At 43.2% G+C, this 19,701-nt stretch overlaps 1 protein-coding gene across 3 annotated transcripts in view; it reads left to right on the top strand.

Annotated features, from left to right (window-relative positions):
* Positions 1-5,584: 5,584 nt before the first annotated feature.
* LOC117444950 (glypican-5-like) overlaps positions 5,585-19,701 on the top strand; it is a 120,970-nt gene continuing 106,853 nt past the window's right edge. For all 3 annotated transcript variants that reach the window (XM_034080336.2, XM_034080335.2, XM_034080334.2), the window contains exons 1-2: positions 5,585-5,866; positions 15,695-15,856. In XM_034080336.2, coding sequence (XP_033936227.1) covers positions 5,689-5,866; positions 15,695-15,856 — 340 coding nt within the window. In that variant the 5' untranslated portion in view covers positions 5,585-5,688. The remainder of the gene's footprint in view (positions 5,867-15,694; positions 15,857-19,701) is intronic.

Raw genomic sequence — 19,701 nt, 5'->3', positions numbered from 1 at the left:
ATACATTTATTAAAAGTTGTAATTATAATAATAAATGCACAACATAACAATAATCCTCATACACATTTGGCATAGTACTTATATTCTACGTACTATTCTATATGAAGTACATCTATAGAAGTACTGTACAATGATGTACTTCCTTGCAAGCTCCTTAATACTTCACTACATTTCAGAGGCAAATATTTGACTCTTAACTTCATTGATTTGATAACATGAGTTACTTTGAAGATTTAGATTCTGTTACAAAGTACAATCATATAAACAGACAATGAATCACGAATGAAGGGAAATTGGGAGCAGAAGAATCGTTTTTTTCTCCTCTTTTCTCCTTTTTTCTTCCTTTTTCTTCTTCCCCCTTCTTCTTCCTTCTTCCCCCCCCCTCGCAAGACTATTGTTCCCCAGCTTGTATGTAGCGTAGCCCTTACGATAGTTGTTGACAATAGGTGCGGTGTATACATGTATACTTATTAAGGTTTTACAATAACCAACTTTAATATTACCCACTGTAATTTGAGATCCCTATCGGTAACGGGGTGTTTTATGAGTTAGTTTATGCGTTGCATGGTTTAAGTGTATTGTTAATATGACACCTAAATGATATAATGATATGCTTTAACTCAGTATTATATGATAATATGAATAGATGTATAAGTGTGTGTTTATGTGATGCAGGAAGGATACAGTATATTGTTAAATATATATTAAAGATAGCTTTATACTGTATATAAGATTACATTAATTGTAATTCAATATACATACACTCATAATTGCTGTGAGTACCAGGAAAAGCAATATATAAATAACATGTATTATTCATATTATTCTTATTATTCTTATATATAACTGATAACATGGTATCAGTGTTGTTTGCTTTGCATTGTAGTTTGCTCTTAACACTTTACTAACATTTTACTTAGATGAGCACTAAACCCAAAACCCACAAAGCGATGGGAGATGCCGAATGGCTGGTCCGGCTGAAGGCCTTTGCTAACTCTGGAGTTTGGCCTTCAGAGGGGGGGAATAAACCAGCTCCGAGGCAACAGAAATGGTATGCCCTCTATCAGAAGGTAAAGTATAGAAACACATGTACCTATTACTTAGTAGTTAGTACTTATTAAATTAAAAGTATACTGTATTACTGAAAATAGACAAGATACTGGTGCAAATATTATCAATCGAGTGACTCACTCCAGACTAAAAAAGAATTATGATAATTTCAGATTGAAAAATGCCCCATGCTGGCCCGTAGACAGACCACCCCAACTGTGGATATCATGTCGTTAAGGTGATGTATTTGAAAATAAAATAACATTATTGTTGTTCTTGCTTGCATGCCTTTTACAGTGCTTTAATGCTGTTGATGTCACATAACATGTTGTATTGCATTACATGATTGATAGATTGAATGCTGTTGTTTTAGCCTGCCAATGCCCCGCAGTCTGTAGCCTCAGTCTCAGCTGTACACCGTGACAGGAACCACCACAAAGAGTGGCATCCTGCTAACCGCTGTGCAAGAGGGTCTAATTCGCTGGAGTCATTCCATCTCCACCTGAACAGGTTTATTCCAGGTTGGTTCAATTGTGTGTATGTTTTTCTTTATGACATAAGTATTCAGTTTGAAAAGGAAAACATTTTTCAATGGCAAAAATATTTGTATTTCCAGGAACCAGTGCAAATGCACTGAATTTCCAATTGTACCTCCTGGAAGGCCTGAACAGGTGGAACCAGGATAGAGGGGCTGCTGCGGTGACCAGCAAGCAGGCATCACTGCTGGCATGCTGGGGATGTGGCCCACTGGGTCAACACCAACAGCCTCAAGGTGTTTGGCCGAGCATTTGTGCCGACCTTCAGGCCGCCTGCCAAATACACTGGTATGTATCATTGATATCTGGCTTCATTACACTTTTGGTTTAAGGTCTCTGTGAATTTACTAAGTTAAACAACTATCATTGCCATATGATGATTTTTAACAGGAGAGCTACTTGGTGTTGACTACTTGCTCAGTCAGACTGGACGGCCTCTTCGAATCATCCCTGATTCCGAGGAGACTGAGAACATGTTGGAGGATGTGGATGAAGGTGAGGAAGAAGAGGAAGATGAGGGCTTTGAGGAGCCCACAGTCCCAATTTTCCTCCTTGATGACCCAGGGATCTCCATCTCCTCCTTGCCTTGTCCCTCTGCAACACTCTCCTCCTCCCAGCCTGCGGCCTCCTCCCTAGTAGCTTCCTCCTCCCTGGTTGCTTCCTCCTCCCTGGTTGCTTCCTCCTCCCTGGTTGCTTCCTCCTCCACAGCTGCTTCCTCCTCCCTGGTTGCTTCCTCCTCCCTGGCTGCTTCCTCCTCCCTAGTTGCTTCCTCCTCCCTAGTTGCTTCCTCCTCCCTGGTTGCTTCCTCCTCCACAGCTGCTTCCTCCTCCCTGGTTGCTTCCTCCTCCCTGGCTGCTTCCTCCTTCCTAGTTGCTTCCTCCTCCCTAGTTGCTTCCTCCTCCCTAGTTGCTTCCTCCTCCCTGGTTGCTTCCTCCTCCACAGCTGCTTCCTCCTCCCTGGTTGCTTCCTCCTCCCATGCTGCTGACTCCTTGCACCCTTGTGCCTCCTCTCTGCCCTCCCTGTCCGCTGCCGCCTCTCGACCTTCTGCCTCCTCCCAGGCTCCAGCCTCCATGCCTCAGCCAGGTGTCTCTTCAGCACTTGATTCTGCGCCTCCTGATGAGTCTGGGGTATATAAATCAATATGCAATTATGTGTTTTAGCTGTGGTTGTCCTTTTTCACTGTCCTCACATTATTTTTGTCTTTTCTATATTTTTGCAGGCTGTGGATGACTCTGGCATGGCAGGCATGGACCGAGTGGACAGCTTGGCAGAGTGTCTGGTGGAGCTGAGGAACCAGCTGACTATGGTCCTAACAAACCAGCAGGTCAGGATCATGAACAGTCAAGCTGCTTTTCCTCTGTGCATATCCAAGTTCACACTTTGAGATATTCTTGTCTTATGTGCTGTGTTCTCCCTCTCTCAGGTTAGTTGCTCTGTGGCAGAACCTGCTGGACTATGACAATCAAAGGGTGGTTTTTGCTGCCAGACATCAGAGCAGGCTGAACACAGGGCGGGTCAGGTCTCCTAAAAAGAAGCAGGAGTTCACTCCAGGGGTGGAGAGTTTGAAGAGGCATGCTCTCACCACCACTGCCCCACTTGCACAGTGGCCAGATTGCTGCCGCCTGATTGAGGCAATCTTTGTCAGGCTCTGTGTTATCCACCGTAGTCCCAGGAAGAGGGGGACTGGCACAGTGTCAAGATGGGATCTCATCCTGGAGGACTACAGGAAAATCAGGCGCCGCATTCTGTCCAATGGGACAGTGATGCAGCAGACCACCCTGCAGCTGGTGGACGTGAGCCACACCACCCTGGTGCAGTGGCACAATAAGAGGGTTAAAAGGGAAGACAATGCAGTGGTGTTGCAGGGGCTGGTCTTGCCTAGCCGCCTGTCTGTGGCATCTGACCCTCTTCCCCCTGCCAATGTTCGCCCCCAATCAGCAACCCCCCCAGCCAGGTGTTGCTCACCATTACATCCTCCCAAGTAGCACCGTTGGCCAGGTAAAGCTAAAGAGGAAGGCCTCACCCACAACAGCAACACCGGCAACTTTAAAGCTGTGTCCCCAGCTGCAGCTATTCCCTGCTCCACCCTCTGGTCCTCAGATGGTGCGGCAGCGACAGCTCTTCCCTGCTCCAACTTTGGGCCATTGCTCCTGGATTTTTAATCCAGTGACCTCACAGGTGCCGGTCCAGGTCGCTGCTCCACAGGCTCCGAATGCCAGCCTCTCCTCTGTTCTTCCTGCTCCTACTCCTGCTCCAGCCACCCGAAAGCTGACCCGCAAGGTTGTGCACAACACGTGCAAAAAGTGTGGGAAGTTTCGCACAGCGGAAACTGGACACAGCCAGTACAAGGGAGTTGTTTACTGCCCCTTGGTTGAGGCTTTGCCAAAGGAGCAGTGGCTGAAGGACATGAGGAACAAAAAGTGAGAATTGTTTCCGCCCCATAAGCATTGACACTTAATTATGTATATAGTTTGGTTTACAGTTTTATAGTTATGTGTGTATATATCTTATGTATAAATTGTATATAGTAATTTTATCTTCTATTTAAGAGTGTTATTATCATTATTTTGTTATACCGTTTTACTACTGTTTTAAATGTTATTATGTTGAACTAACATAAAATAAAGGTTTGGCTTTTTCAAGTATGCCTAGTGTCTGTCCAATAATTGTAGTGGAGTACTATGTTTACAATTTTTATACTTTTTCGTTCACCTGTTCGAAAGGCAAAAACTAAATAATTATAAAACCTATACCTTAGTTGATATTAATGTAATGGTTATATTTTTATTATTTATCCACAGCACACAAACAATGAGCTTCAATAAAAATCCATATCGGTGACTTAAAAACTACCCCTGATTTAAAAAAAGTATTTAATAAACTTGAAAGAAGTAAATAAGTTTTACTTAATATTTAATAGAAATGTATTAATAGTTAACTGTATAACACAAGTCTTATCAGTCAATATCTCTAATTAATTAATGTTAAGATATGCAACACAAGCACTTTTATTCCTCTCATGTTCTATATATTATACACTTCAATACTGACGGAGTTGGGATTCAATCCTGCAATCTTGTGGATGTGTTTTCCGCCTCAAGAAATAAACAAATACATGCTTTTTTTGAGACACTTAAGTATAAACACTTTTAAATGCTACAGAAGGGAAATTGGGAGCAGGAGAATCGTTTTTTTCCCCTCTTTTTTCCTCTTTTCTCCTTTTTTCTTCCTTTTTCTTCTTCCCCCTTCTTCCCACTTTTTCTTCCTTCTTCCCCCCCCTTGCAAGACTATTGTTCCCCAGCTTGACTGAGGAGGGGAACCGAGGAGGGGAAGCAGCAGGCGGTTAGAGAAATGAGAACGTCCATTAATGATTACAGGAAGCACAGCAGCACTCTGTCTGATGGACAGATGTGTTCATGACGACTTATACTATATTTACTTTTAATTCATTGACAGTGCGGTATAATGAGACAATAACAGGGTACAGATGCGGACATATACACACACGTATGAGTTTGTGTTGAAAAAAATCTCATTTTATTAGATTATATTGCGGTTCTTTTTTCCAGGAGCTGTTAAAATGCCTCTGCTATGATCCAAAAAGACCAGCAGGTGGCGCCCACGTTTCACTATTAAACAGTGTTTCCCTAAATCCCACTTCACTCACAACGATCAGTCATGTTTAATGGACAATATCTGCAAAGGTTATCTATGAAAACCTTGACGACATGTTTCTTTAGGCCCATAACTAAGTATACATTGGAATTACTTTCATTCCATATCATTGTTATTGGCATTATCTTATTACTCGTTTTCTTATCTGTAATAAGTTATTGTTATATTGACAGCTGCGGTATAGGAAACGCGTTTTCAAACTACAGGCACAGGGTATTTGTAAGTATATTGAGTTCACATTTCAATTAAGATGGCTAATTGGGCTAAAGTGAGTGAGAGTCAGAGAGGGGAGGGGACTGAGCCTCACGGTGGGCTCCAGACAGACATAGTGGCTGCAGATGAAGTTTTTCAGTCACACTGCACCGTGGGACTTTTAGGACTTCATATTAACCAGCCAGACTTTCTATCTCCTCACTGACATGTTGCGATGTTCCGTGCAGCCTTACAAAACGCGGACTTGCTGTGGGTGATTTTGTTGTATTGTGTTTTCCTCCCGGACCCTGGCTGTGGATCAGCCGATGCGGACAGCTGTCATGAGGTGAAGACAGCCTACATGATGCGACAGATAGGCCCGGTGGAGCTGGTCCCAGACCGGCCGGGAGCAGGTCAGTGAGTCTCGCTGCAGACACCCGGTGGAAACACTGTAGGAGAAACAGCAAATCTTAATAACACACTTTTGAGTGTATACACATTGTTCTACTTTTGAGTTAGTTTTTATTACAAAATAACATATTATTCCCTTAATAGAAATATCTGACAAGTATTAGGCTATATTTACTCTGCTGATGAACATTTTAAATGAAAAATATGATGAGTTTATACATCACAATGTAGTGGTAGGCCCCTATTAATTAATTAATTAACATGAACGTCCACATTATAAACTATATGTAATTAATCATAAATTGATATAAAAAGATGGCTGCTTTTGATTTTAATAGATGTATTTTTCTGATTACCTATTTATAATATCGTATTAAATGACCTAAAATTCTATATTTTTACCAAGTATTCATTAATAAAGTGAATTATCCAATGTATTCCTTCAAACCTGGAAATATATAACTACACACACTGAAATACATATAACAAAGAATGCTATACATATTGAGTGTAAACCTGCTGTTCAGTACTTGCAGATTCATGTAGTTTAGCTGAGCGTTGCACATTTTCTTATAATCACTATATTTTCTATGTATTCTCTTTTTGATGTCTTAAATACAAGTAACACAACTCAGTGTTAAATCAAAGTCTGATTTGTATCTCTCCTGCTTTGAAATGTTGTAATACTTAATATGCATGGTTTGAAGTCATAGCTTTAGAAATGTGAAATATAAGGGATCTAAACTTTACAGCATAGGCCAACGCTTCTGAGGGAGGGAAGCTATTTCTGTTGCAAACTTGCCTTAAACACCAGTAGCACTTAAACAACTATTGAAAGCATACATAAGTGGTGGTGTTAAAGATGCTGTATTTCGAAATGCTCATGTGAGATTTAGCCTGGCTCATAAGAGTCTCTTTGCATATTATTACAGTCCTGCATTGAGTGAACAACCACTTCTAAATTGCTGAAAACTACATCAACATGTTTAATGTAACTGCACCCAGAAAAGTGATCCCATGGAGTCACTTTGTTGCCAGTAATTTCAGATTTCCAGAGTGAAGTGGAGACAAGTGGAGGATGTTACGGGTCTCAGGTTAACAAGCTTCATTTTATTCTAATCTTGACATCACATAAACGGTCTCCTTGTCATAATTATACAGTTCATGGACATGCATATGAATCAGATATTGTATAATCAGCAGACAGGAGAACATTTCTACCAGACATCAGTCAATAAGCTGTAACTGAATGTAAAATTGTTACTGTATCTGTAAAACCATGTGTGTGTTCCTGCAGGAACTGATAACTTGATATTAGCTTGTGATTGTTAACAGCTAGTTAACGATACATGGTGGTGACCTCTTCATTTTCAGGCTGAGATGTTTGCTTATTATAAATGATTTTAACAGTAGAATCTTGACACATCATCCCTCCTCATCACAGTCCATCGATCTGTTGTGGCCATGCATGAATGAATGGGGAAGAGATGTCATTGTAACTGTATTATAATCTCTTTCAGGGACATATCCACATTAGTGCTCTTGGGTCATATAGGTTGGGCTTTTGTTCCAAAATAATAACTTAAAAAGAGAAGGATGGAGAAACATTTTGAAATCCTCCTTAACCTCCTCAAACAGGGGTGTCCAAACTTTTTTCTCCGAAGGCCAAATAATAATATATTTATTTGGTAGCGCTTTTACAGGTGCTAAAAGACACTTTACAGATATAGTGAATAGAAAAGAACAACAAATAAATATATATAAAGTCAAATTAAAATCAAACAATACAAAAACAATCACACATTAAAAGCCAGATTGAAGAGGTGAGTTTCTGTACGTTTTTTGAAAGTGGTGAGGTCAGTGCAGTCTCTGATGGGTTGTGGGAGTGAGTTCCAGAGGGAGGGGGCAGCGACGGAGAAGGCTCTGTCCCCCCAGGTCCGGTGATTGATGCGTGTGGGGATGGATAGGAGGTTGGCTTCTGATGAGCGGAGGCAGCGGGAAGGGGTGTGGTGGTGCAGCAGGTCTGTGAGGTAGGGGGGGGGGGGGGGGGGGGCTGGTTGTTGAGGGCTTTGTGAGTAATGAGGAGTAATAGGGCTGGGCCACTTACTAGAGGAGAGGTATATTGCCTCATAAGTTCAGTTATAAGTTAGCAAAATCAATCAAATGTAGGCAAATTATGCTTTATACTTGAATATGCTTAAAAGGTCCCATGACATGGCCATTTCTACTGATCATAATTCCATTGTTGAGGTCTACTAGAATAGATTTGCATTGTTCAATGTTCCAAACTCACATTGGTTTCTAATACAGAATCTCTGGATAGTAATATGAATAATGCATTTTATTTATATAGCGCTTTTCACAACTCAAAGACGCTTGACAGTATGAGGGAGGGTAGACAAACAAGGACAGGCAAACAAGTATGTAAAAAATAAAAAGGCAGTCAAGAGGAAGTTGATTGAGAGGGGGGGGGGGGTCTTATGGGTAGACAGAGTTGAAAAGATGTGTTTTGAGGCGGGACTGAAAGACTGTGAGGGACTCAGAGTCACGGAGATCTTGGGGTAGGGAATTCCAGAGCCTAGGAGCTGCCACTGAGAAGGCTCTGTCCCCAAAGCTGCATCCACAGAGTGTGGATGTGGGAATGGATAGGAGTCCGGCTGCAGTGGATCTGAGGGACTGTGGGGGTTGATAAGGAGTGAGAAGGTTTGTGAGATAAGGGGGGGGCAGATGGTGGATTGCTTTGTAGGTGAGGACCAGAATTTTGTAGTTGATGCGATGGGAGACAGGAAGCCAGTGGAGGTCTTTGAGGACTGGGGTGATGTGATGCCATGATTTGGTATGCATGAGGAGACGTGCAGCTGCATTTTGAACCTGTTGGAGTCTGTTGAGGGATGTAGTGCTGATGCCGTAAAGAAGTGAGTTGCAGTAGTCAAGGCGGGAGGAAATGAAGGCATGGATTAGTCGTTCGGCTGCGGGGCGGGTGAGAGTAGGTAGGATTTTTGCAATATTGCGGAGGTGGAAAAATGAGGTTTTGACTGTTTGGCGGATGTGAGGTTCGAGGGAGAGGGTGGGGTCAAAGATTACGCCGAGGTTGCGTGCCTGATTGGAGGGGGAAACAATGGTGCCATCGATGGTGAGAGTTATGTTAGTGACCTTGCTGAGGGTGGATTTGGAGCCGATTAGGAGGAGTTCTGTTTTGTTGCTGTTCAGTTTGAGGAGGTTATGTTGCATCCACGTTTTAATAGCTGTCAGACAGGAATCAATGTGGGTAAGGGGTGGGTTATGGAGGGATTTGATGCTGAGGTAGATCTGAGTGTCATCAGCATAGCAGTGGAAGTCGAGGTTGAAGTGGCGAAGTATCTGACCGAGGGAGAGGATGTAAATGATGAAGAGCAGGGGGCCAAGTACTGATCCTTGAGGAACGCCTTGGGTGACTGAAGCTGTGGCAGAGGAGTGGTTTGGGAGGGAGATGAAGTGGGATCGTTCAATGAGGTAGGACTGGAGCCACCTGAGTGCAATACCTTCAATACCAATGTCCCTGAGTCGGGTGAGCAGGATGTTGTGGCTCACGGTATCGAAGGCTGCACTCAGGTTGAGGAGGATGAGAATATTGAGGGAACCAGTGTCAGCAGAGGTGAGGAGGTCATTGAGGACTTTGACGAGTGCAGTTTCTGTACTGTGGTGTGGACGAAATCCAGACTGAAGGGGTTCATAAAGCTGTTGGTTTGGAGATGGCAGTGAATTTATTTGGCTACAATGCGTTTAAGAGTTTTTGAGAGGAATGGTAGGTTGGAGATGGGCCGGTAATTAGTGAGGGGGGAGGGATCAAGACCAGGTTTTTTGAGGATTGGAGTAACGCCAGCAGTTTTGAAAGCAGAGGGGACGGTTCCATGGGATAGCTCGGAGTTGAAAAGGTTAGCAAGATAGGGGCAGAGGACGGGGAGGCAGGACTTCAGGAGAGGAGTGGGTAGAGGGTCAAGGGAGCAGGTTGTGGGAATTGAGGAACCAATCAGATGGAGTATTTCAAGTGGGGTAACCAGGTTGAACTGGGAGAGGCGGCGCTGGGGAGGAGGAGTCAGGAGGTCAAGGGAGATGGGGGGAGAAATGGTAGCGGTGGAGGTTGGGGGAGATGCTTGCATATCAGATGGAGCTGAGAAGGAGTGGTTAATGGCGTTCATTTTGTCTGCGAAAAACTGGAGGAATGACCTGCAAGTAGCGGAAGTAGAAGTAGGGAGGTTATCAGCACGGGGTTTGAAGAGCTTGTTAACTGTGGAGAAGAGGGTCCTGGGGTTACGGGAGGGGTCAGTGAAGATGTTGGAGAGGTAGGCAGATTTAGCGGCAATAAGAGCATCTTTGTATGCATTGAGATGGAGTTTGTAGCTTATGTAATGGACTGTGAGGGATGATTTCTTTGAAAGACGTTCAAGTTGGCGGCCTCGCTGCTTCATTTTACGCAGTGCGGGTGTGAACCAGGGTGAGGAGGTCTTGAAAGTAACAGTTTTATTTTTGAGGGGGGCTAAAGTTTTGAGGGAGGTGAGTAGGGTGGAGTTGAGGTGGTTGAGCAGATCATCAGGTGAGCTGAGGGTTGCGTCCAGGGGGAGATTAGACGATAGCAGTTCGGAGAGATGGTTATGGTCAATGGAGTGTAGATTACGGAAGGTGATGTTTCTGGGTGGGCAGGGGTTTCGGGAGGGGGGGGCAATGGTGAATTGTATGAGTTTGTGGTCAGAGAGGGGAAATGGGCAAGGGTGGAGGTCAATCACTGGGAGTTTGGTAGAGCAGACGAGATCAAGAATGTGTCCTTTGTCATGGGTGGGGAAGGTGACATGTTGGGTGATAGAGAAATTGTCTTGTCCAGTAGGGTTGTGAATTCGGATGCCAGCTTGCAGGTGGGTGAGTCAATGTGAATGTTGAGGTCACCAAGTAGTAACAGACGTTGAGAGAGGGATGAGGCAAGTGTGAGGAATTCAGTGAAATCGGAGAGGAAGGAGGGATGAGGTTTAGGAGGCCGGTAGATGAGGATGACTGTCAGTGAGGGAGGGGCTTTGAAGGCAATGAATTCAAAGGATGATACTGAGGGGAGGGTTAGTTCTGTGATCTGGATGTTCTGATTGTGGATTACAGCAAGGCCGCCACCACGGCGGGAGGAGCGGGGTTTAGTGATGTATTTAAAGCCAGGGGGGGATGTTTGGTTGAGGGAGAAGAAGTAATCGGGCTGTTGCCAGGTTTCGGTAAGCAGAAGGAAATCAAGGGATGTTTCCAAGATTAGTTCATGGAGGATGAGGGCTTTCTTGTTGAGTGATCGGATGTTAAGGAGGGCAATGTTAGTTGAGTGGGAGGGGCGTGGTGTGGTCACAGGCTGAAGAGGTAAGAGGTTGTCCAGGTTGACAGTGCGGGGAGGAATGTGATATGGAGGGGAGGAGCGGAGAGGAGGTTGAAGGAAGTGTGTTATTATCAGTTGTTGGTGGTTGAGGGCGGTGGAATCCACTCCAGGTATTTGGGCCAGCTCTGAGCAGAGGGCAGTAGAATCCACTACAGGTATTTGGGCCAGCTCTGAGCAGAGGGCAGTGGGATCCACTCCAGGAATTTGGACCAGCTCTGAGAAGAGGGCAGTGGAATCCACTCCAGGTTTTCGGTACAGCCGGGATTGTAACGGACCAGTGGTGGGTGTATAATATGGAGTAATAAATGCGCTCAGATGACATGACAGTTGTGGGACATGGCGGTTAGTTGACCAGATAGATGTTATAGATGATTTTCCGGACTGGGAGTAAACAAATCTGCGTTTGGAACCTCTATGGACATACCTCGGTCTGCGTAGAAGCCCGAGGCAATTGATGACAGACAAGCTTAGAGGAAGCGCAGAAAAGTTATTGAGAAAAGTTGGGAGACAGAGTATCGTAACATCGTAGTGCCACGGTAGGATGTGCTAGCGTTAGCACAGCGCTGGCTATGGTTGTAGACCAGCGGCGCTGAAAGTGGAGCTGTTGGCAGCCGTCAGACAGGATGAGAGGTCAGTTGCAGGCTGTCCTTTACAGCAGATGGGGGGACCGGTAGGAGCGGGAGGTTTAAAGAACCAGAGTCAGGGCCCACGGGGAGGGGCAGGACGAAGAGTGGGGCTGGTTATTTGATGGATGGAGCAGCGTTAGCAGGTGGGCTACAATGGCAGGTGTAGCAGGGTAGAAAACCAAAGCTTCCGTCAAAAATGGCAATCGGGTGTAACAAATATGTCCAGATCAGAACACAAAAGCCACAGAATAGTTAGAAAACTATAGCAGTAGAAAGTGGTCAGAAACTCTTAGATTAACACAAAGAAAGACGAGATTTTCGGACAGAGAAGCGGCGAACAGTCAGCGCCAGCGTCCTCTCACGCCGTTAAAGTGAAGAATGATAGTAGGATATGTATTCACTCTCTGTCCTAAACGGCTTGTGGGAGCTCCTGCCCTCCCCTCCCTGTGAGCCCACTGTACTCTGATTGGTCAGCTCACCCACTCTGTTCTGATGAGTCCACCACCGTTACAGCGGAACATCAGTGATTACGTTTTACAATGGCGGTTGTTAGCAACCATAAAATGACACCAGTAATGACAAACAGATGAGAATGCTGCGTGCTGGGTCTGGGTGCCGTGTTGGCGGGACGTTGCGGGGCTCGCTGCTCCGCCCTTTGAGGCTCGAGGAGCGGACAGTGTGAGCTGGATTACTGGTGTTGTTTCCTGGTTGCTGCGTGGGGTCTGTGAGTCCGTGGATCCGCGGCTGAGAAAATATAAGGCTGACTGAGTGTGTGTGTGTGTGAGGAGCCGTTACGTCACTATGACCAGGAAGAAAAAAATGGAAAAAGAGAAATCTCCAACGAGGCGTTCTCGGGCAGCATAGGTAGGGCTTTTCTGTGTTAGAGTTTTACTCGCTACAGGGTGTACTTTGAGGGTTTGTGACATATCACACAAGTGGACGGGTAATAACCAGAAAAGCATGTCATGGGACCTTTAAGAAAAAACAGCCAACATCACAACTCTCCAGAGGGTTTCATTTATTTAGTTTGCAGCTCATTCCTTAAAACAGAAGCCTCAGATTTCTCATAAGAGGAAATATGAAGGGTATATTCTGAGCTGGTTATAGAAATAAGTTATTGGGCTTTTTTTTATCAACTTAGATTTGTTAGAAAATGTTTTCAACTTTAATTGATGGAATTCATTTGAAAGTGGGCTTATTTGTTTTGTTTTGTAGCCTTTATTTAACCAGGTGAAAGCCCCTTGAGATCAAAAGATCTCTTTTTCAAGGGTGACCTACAGGACATTAGTTACACATGTAACATAAAAACAACAGAACAACAATAAGGATGACATACAACATAATGTACAGGGTACAGTTTTCAAAACTCTATTTACAGTGACAGGTACCATGAGTATCAAACAGCATGTCACCCAGCCGAGTTTTAAAATGATGCAGGGGAACCAAAGTGCTCAGTTTTGCAGACTGTTCCAATTTAGTGGAGCTGCACATATAAAAGCTTTCTTCCCTAAGACAGTCCTAGCACTTGGCACAGTTAATAAAACAACATCATGAGATCTCAGGCAATACGTACTTTCAATTCGTCGAGAGATCAGAGAGCAGATATAAAAAGGTAGTTTACCCAACATGGCTTTATAAATGAACATGTACCAATGACTGAGCCTCCGTACAGTTAGTGAAGGCAGACCTGCCTTGGCATACAGGGTACAGTGATGAGTAAGTGCTTTATAGTTAGTAACACATCTCAGAGCACTGTGATACGCAGCATCTAACTTTTCCAGGCAATGGGCAGGTGCATTCATATATATCAAATCACCATAGTCCAGCACAGGTAAAAAGGTCACAGTGACTAGCCTTTTTCTGGCCTCAAGCGAGAAACAGGACTTGTTCCTGTAGAAGAAACCTAGCCTAACCCTCAGCTTTTTAAGCAGATTAGTGACCTGAAGTTTAAAAGTAAGACAATCATCAAGCCAGATACCAAGGTATTTGTAACAGGCAACAACTTCAAGTTTTGTTCCTTGCGTAGTTACAATATCAAGAACAGGCTCTGGTATCTTTGTTGCTTTTGAAAAGAGCATTACCTTGGTTTTATCCACATTTAAAAGAAGCTTTAATTCAGAGAACTGAGTCTGAATAGTGTTAAAAACAGCCTGTAATTTAACAACAGCCTCTTTAATGGAGGGACCTGCACAGTACTTGAGTGAAGATGTCTCTGTTCAGAGCATATTGCACACCGCTCTATACAGCACATTTGTGGTTAAACTACAGAAAAGCAAGTTTACGGAAACTTCAAGTAGCTTATAATGATGCCATGAGAATATTGCTGAAGAGACCTCGATGGTCTAGTGCAAGTGAAATGTTTGTGGCTGCACTGCAGGAGTCAATACTCTACAAGCTGTTTTAAGAAATCTTATGTATAAATGTATTTGCCGGCTTAATGACTCTGATAATGAAATCCTCTTGGCCTTATCGAACATAAGGTTTAGGACTACATGCTACCAATCGCAGCTGTGGAGACATTGGTATAGTTGTCTCTTTGTAGGACACTGATTTAAATTATTCTTAAACTATGAATTCTTTTTATGCTGTGTATGTAATTTATTATATGTAATGCCTTGTCTTTTATCTGGACCCTGAGTCTGTAATACAGTTGTCATTCATTCAATACATTACAGTATCATCCGCATACAAATGTAAAGTAGCTTCATCCACATTATCACCTAAACTGTTAATATATATGGAGAATAAAAGTGGTCCTAAAACAGAACCTTGTGGTACACCATTAGAAATGTTTAACCACTCAGAAGACAGTCCATCAAAATGAACACATTGGGACCTTTCAGAGAGGTAGTTCACAAACCACCCCACTGCAAGGCTGGATATGCCAATACTGAGTAGCCTCTGCTATTAACACATGAATACTGTGTAATATACATTTACATATATTTTTAAGAAGTACAAGACAAGCAAAAGTTTCATTTGTGGGCCATATTTCATTATACTTTTTGAATTAGCTGAGGGCCAATTCAAAATGGCTTGCAGGCCAGCATTTGCCCCCCGGGCCGTAGTTTGGACACCCCTGTCCTAAAATCAGTTTATGAATAATTGAGCTTGAGGTCACATTAACTTACTGACCTTCCACATACAAATGTTCAACATTTAACACACGAGACAGGGATTAAAATCCCACCACACACATACTGTACGACCACCTGTTATCATGTGAGTGAAATTGTATACATACGTCACATCTCACATGATAACGATGAACCCATCTCTATGAAAGCATATAGAGTTTGTGTTGACTCTCAAAACAACCTTTAGAAATTGTATTACCACTGAATAGCTTTTAAAGAACCCAGATGTGTATTGGTGAAAGAGATTCTTAAGATTGATTCTCGGAAAACATATTGAACTTTGTACAGATATGTCATTGCTTCTATTCATTAGAAACTTGATGAATACGCCTACACAATTTTCTAACTAAAGTTCAAGTTCAATGTTTATAGAAAGCTAGAAAGACTTCATGACACAGCTCTGTGTTGCTTAAGATTGAATTTCTCTGATGGAAAATAACGCCAAGCCTGAAGCATAGTCACAAAACAGTCTGCCTGGAGTAGTGACAAAAAGTTTTCCCTCTGGTTGTGAGTCATTGAAGGAATCTGAGGCAGTCAAGAATTAATAACTTCTGGCTTTTGAGTCACAGTAACAGTTAGAAACAGGACTACTAATTTCAGCCATTAGAGCCTCCTTCGGGGTCAGTACAAAATGGAAGCATTTGGGTTGTTTTCAAGCTGTTTCTATTCCCTCTTTTCTTTTAGATGAGTCTCTCCGCGTGTGTGTCCACCCTGGGCCCAGCTGCTGCACCAGTAAGATGGAGGACAGCTACATGGCGGCTGTTCGCAGCGAGACGCAGCAGAAGATGCGATCGTACAGCTTCGAGCTGAAGTACCTGATCGCTGGACACACCAAGGCCTACCAAGGTGAGGCAGGGGGGGGGGGGTGGATAGAGAATACACATATCACTGCATGTGCTGTACAGTTGAAGAGAAAACAGTATTGTGAAATTGAAAAACACGGTCTGTTGCATGATGAAGGCGTGGCAAAAGAGCAAATTATGAATGGAGGCAGACATGTTTTTTTTTATTCCTCACTCAACTGTATTTTTCTTGAATTTGAATCCTCAAAGTGGGTCAATTGTCTCTTTTGTATGAGCACACATAGGAAAGATTCTTTGGTTGCTTTTTTGTTTCTATCACTTGAATTAAACATTTCATTTTGGACTGTTGGTTAAACTAAACAAGTAATAATAAAGACACCACCACACAATGGGAATTAACACATTTGTTTTACACTTTCATTGCCAGAATATCAGGAAAAAAAATATAGGCCTAGAAAAGTATTTTAATTTATATCGATATTAGAAGTGCTCTTGATTAATACATTTTTAATTTAGCAGTAATAAGCTCTGTGGATGCTTGCAGAATGTAAATCAATGTGACAGCTGTGGTGATTTTGGTGTTTTAACAGATATGTCAAGTGCCTGTAGCCCCCCTGCCATTCTCACTTTGTGTGTTCATCATGAAATTGCTAGTTTGTGTCAGGGTGGTGGTGTGGGGCCAGTTTATTTTGTGAGGCGCCACAGCGGCTAGCCAAACAAACAACTGATGTTCGATTGAGTCTTTGAGAGAGCAAACTCTCAGAGGGAACAGCGGAAAACTTTGTTACAACTCTGCGCTCCCTTTCCCTGTCCGTCTGTCTCTGTCGCTGCCATAATCAGGTTTTGTTCTTGACCAATGAGAGAGCAAGGGACGGAGAATGTTTACATTCAGTACGTATCCGCAGCAAAGTGTTGTTGCTGTGGGCAACAGCCGGTCCCTAACGGGTTGCTCTGAATAGGAGGAAGAATACTCTGCTTGTCCACTAGTCTCTCAACGCTATTCACCGTTGACACACACACACACACACACACACACACACACACACACACACACACACACACACACACACACACACACACACACACACACACACACACACACACACACACACACACACACACACACACACACACACACACACACACACACACACACACACACACACACACACACACACACACACACACACACACACACACACACACACACACACACACACAGACAGACTGTGTGTGTGTGTGTGTGTGTGTGTGTGTGTGTGTGTGTGTGTGATGGAATGAGCCTGTGTGTGTTTGCATGAATGTGTGTGTGTGTGTCGTGTAGAGATTATGAGATGGACAGAGTTGATGAAACCCAGCAGACAGACACCTCTGTTTTTTCTGTCTCCCTATCTCCCACTCTCTCCTCCCCTGCTACATCTGAATGCACTCAGGCTCCGTTTCAGCTGCTATTTATGCCCAGCGGATGACTGAAGCATCCATGGGTAAAATTAATGCAAAACACCCAACCACAAAGAAGGGCTCAACAAGGCCAGAACTGCAGCAAGTGAGATGAGGCACGTTTAGAATGAGCTGCATTTACTTGCGATTTAGACTATAACATTCACACAAATCACACAAAAAACAGATTTTCTAATTGACCCAAGTGATGTTTTATTTGCTTGTGATCTGTGATAGATATCTATCTAAATCAAATAGAAGTAAATGGTATTTAAAACACGAAAACAAATGAATAATTTTGTTTAGGGCACATCAAGGTGAGAAGAACTTTATAAATGTAGTTGGGCAAAACATACACTATTTTTTTCTTTTAGGTAGAACATAAAAATAATTGCTGGTATTTCAGTGTAAGCTATTTTCATATATCTTTGAAAGAAAGTTAAGCATTGAATCACACAACCTGCACAAATATATATGAGATATGCTTTTTTGTGTTTTGGGTGAACGAACACCACGATTGGAATTACTTTTGCACGACAGCAGTTTTTTAACAGCTGAGCTCAATCTCAAAGGATCCCGGTGATTAAAAGCCGCTAGAGAAACAGAGACATGCCCAGAGCGCTTGAAGTCAGGCTCTTTTTACTCCCCGAGGATTACTTAAGTGTGTGTATGTGTGTGTAAATATGTGTCTGCATGCTTGCGTGTGTTTCTCCTGGCGCTGTAAGACCCCTCGTGCCCTCTCCACCACGGTGCAGCTGTCATCCAATCACAAGGGGTAAAGAGCTAATCACATGACCCCAGAATAGTCTTTGCTGTGTCACTTGATGCCGACTGTATGTGTGTTGCTATTGCCATGACATGGGTATGCAAACACATAAAAGTGAGGTGTTCTCACTCAGTCACTGCTGCTCTAACCCCCCCATCCAACAAGTGACATCGATGTCAGTTCATTAATCTATTTTGGTGAATTTGCATATAGCTCTGGGATAGTTATAATAACTTATTTGAATAATTCCCTAATAAATTGCCATGACATGGGTCACTTGGAGGGTAGCAGCTGTGATAGTGAAAACGGTTAAGACACACACACACACACACACACACACACACACACACACACACACACACACACACACACACACACACACACACACACACACACACACACACACACACGCACGCACGCACGCACGCACGCACACACACACACACACACACACACACACACACACACACACACACACACACACACACACACACACACACACACACACACACACACACACACACACGCACACGCACACAAACACACAGTGAAAGTCACAGACACCTTTCTCTTACTGTTACTCCCAGTTTGTGTGTTTATGTGTGAGTGTGTGTGTGTGTGTGTGTGTGTGTGTGCGTGTGTGTGTCAGGATGCCATCATATTGACATCAGCCTTTTCACTTGGAAAGTTTTAAACATACACACACACACACACACACACACACACACACACACACACACACACACACACACACACACACACACACACACACACACACACACACACACACACACACACACACACACACACACACACACACACACACACACACACACACACACACACACACACACACACACACACACACACACACACACACACACACACACATGCTCTCCACTTTATTAGCCACCGTACAGAGGAAATACAGTGGATCCTGAGATTGGGGCCCCTCATTATCACCTGTCTATAGATAACAGGGAAGTGAAAAGGAGCTCAGGGATGAATTAGGTTGAGGGCTATTTTGGCTCCCATGAAGCAGGATAATGTCAGACCAAGGTTAGTGGAATAGACACTCTGTAACAATGAAAAATTATATATAGACATATATGGAAATTTGATAAATGGCCATATGAAAATACAGTATATAACAACGTCTATCGGGAATTGTTGTTTCTTACATTACATATTACCGAAAAAAGGGTTTCTTAAAGATAATAGCTTTTAATTCTTGTGGGTTGCTCCATTTGATTTCCAGTTTTGTAAAATGCACTTATGGCACTTGACATTTTTATTTTGTGTGTTTATTAATTACAATGCATAAAGTATTTCATAACTGCATCAAATAACCTTTGTTATTGGAAGGGGTTGAAGGTTCTAGTTTCTTATTCTTTAAGGTTTTAGTTCTACCGTATTTATTTCTAACCAAATGAATGTGAACAGTAGCAGATCATACATTTTTCTTAAGCCACAAATGTGGCTTGTTTGTCAGGAAGGCAATTTTGGTCAGCAACCACTTTTTTCCCGACTGAAAACTATAGGTTACTTACATAACCCCAGCCCTCAGAGTAACATGAAGTGAGATGTCTCACTATGGGATGCACCTCATCGCGGAGCAAACAGAAGCATCAATCTCATTACGCCAATCCTGATTGGCTGGTGATCTTGACGTCAGCGTCAGG

This window comes from Pseudochaenichthys georgianus, chromosome 4 (assembly GCF_902827115.2).
Source record: "Pseudochaenichthys georgianus chromosome 4, fPseGeo1.2, whole genome shotgun sequence".
NCBI classification, from domain to species: domain Eukaryota; kingdom Metazoa; phylum Chordata; class Actinopteri; order Perciformes; family Channichthyidae; genus Pseudochaenichthys; species Pseudochaenichthys georgianus.
The sequence above is the reverse complement of the archived record's forward strand: the minus strand, read 5'-3'. Positions and strand labels throughout refer to the sequence as shown.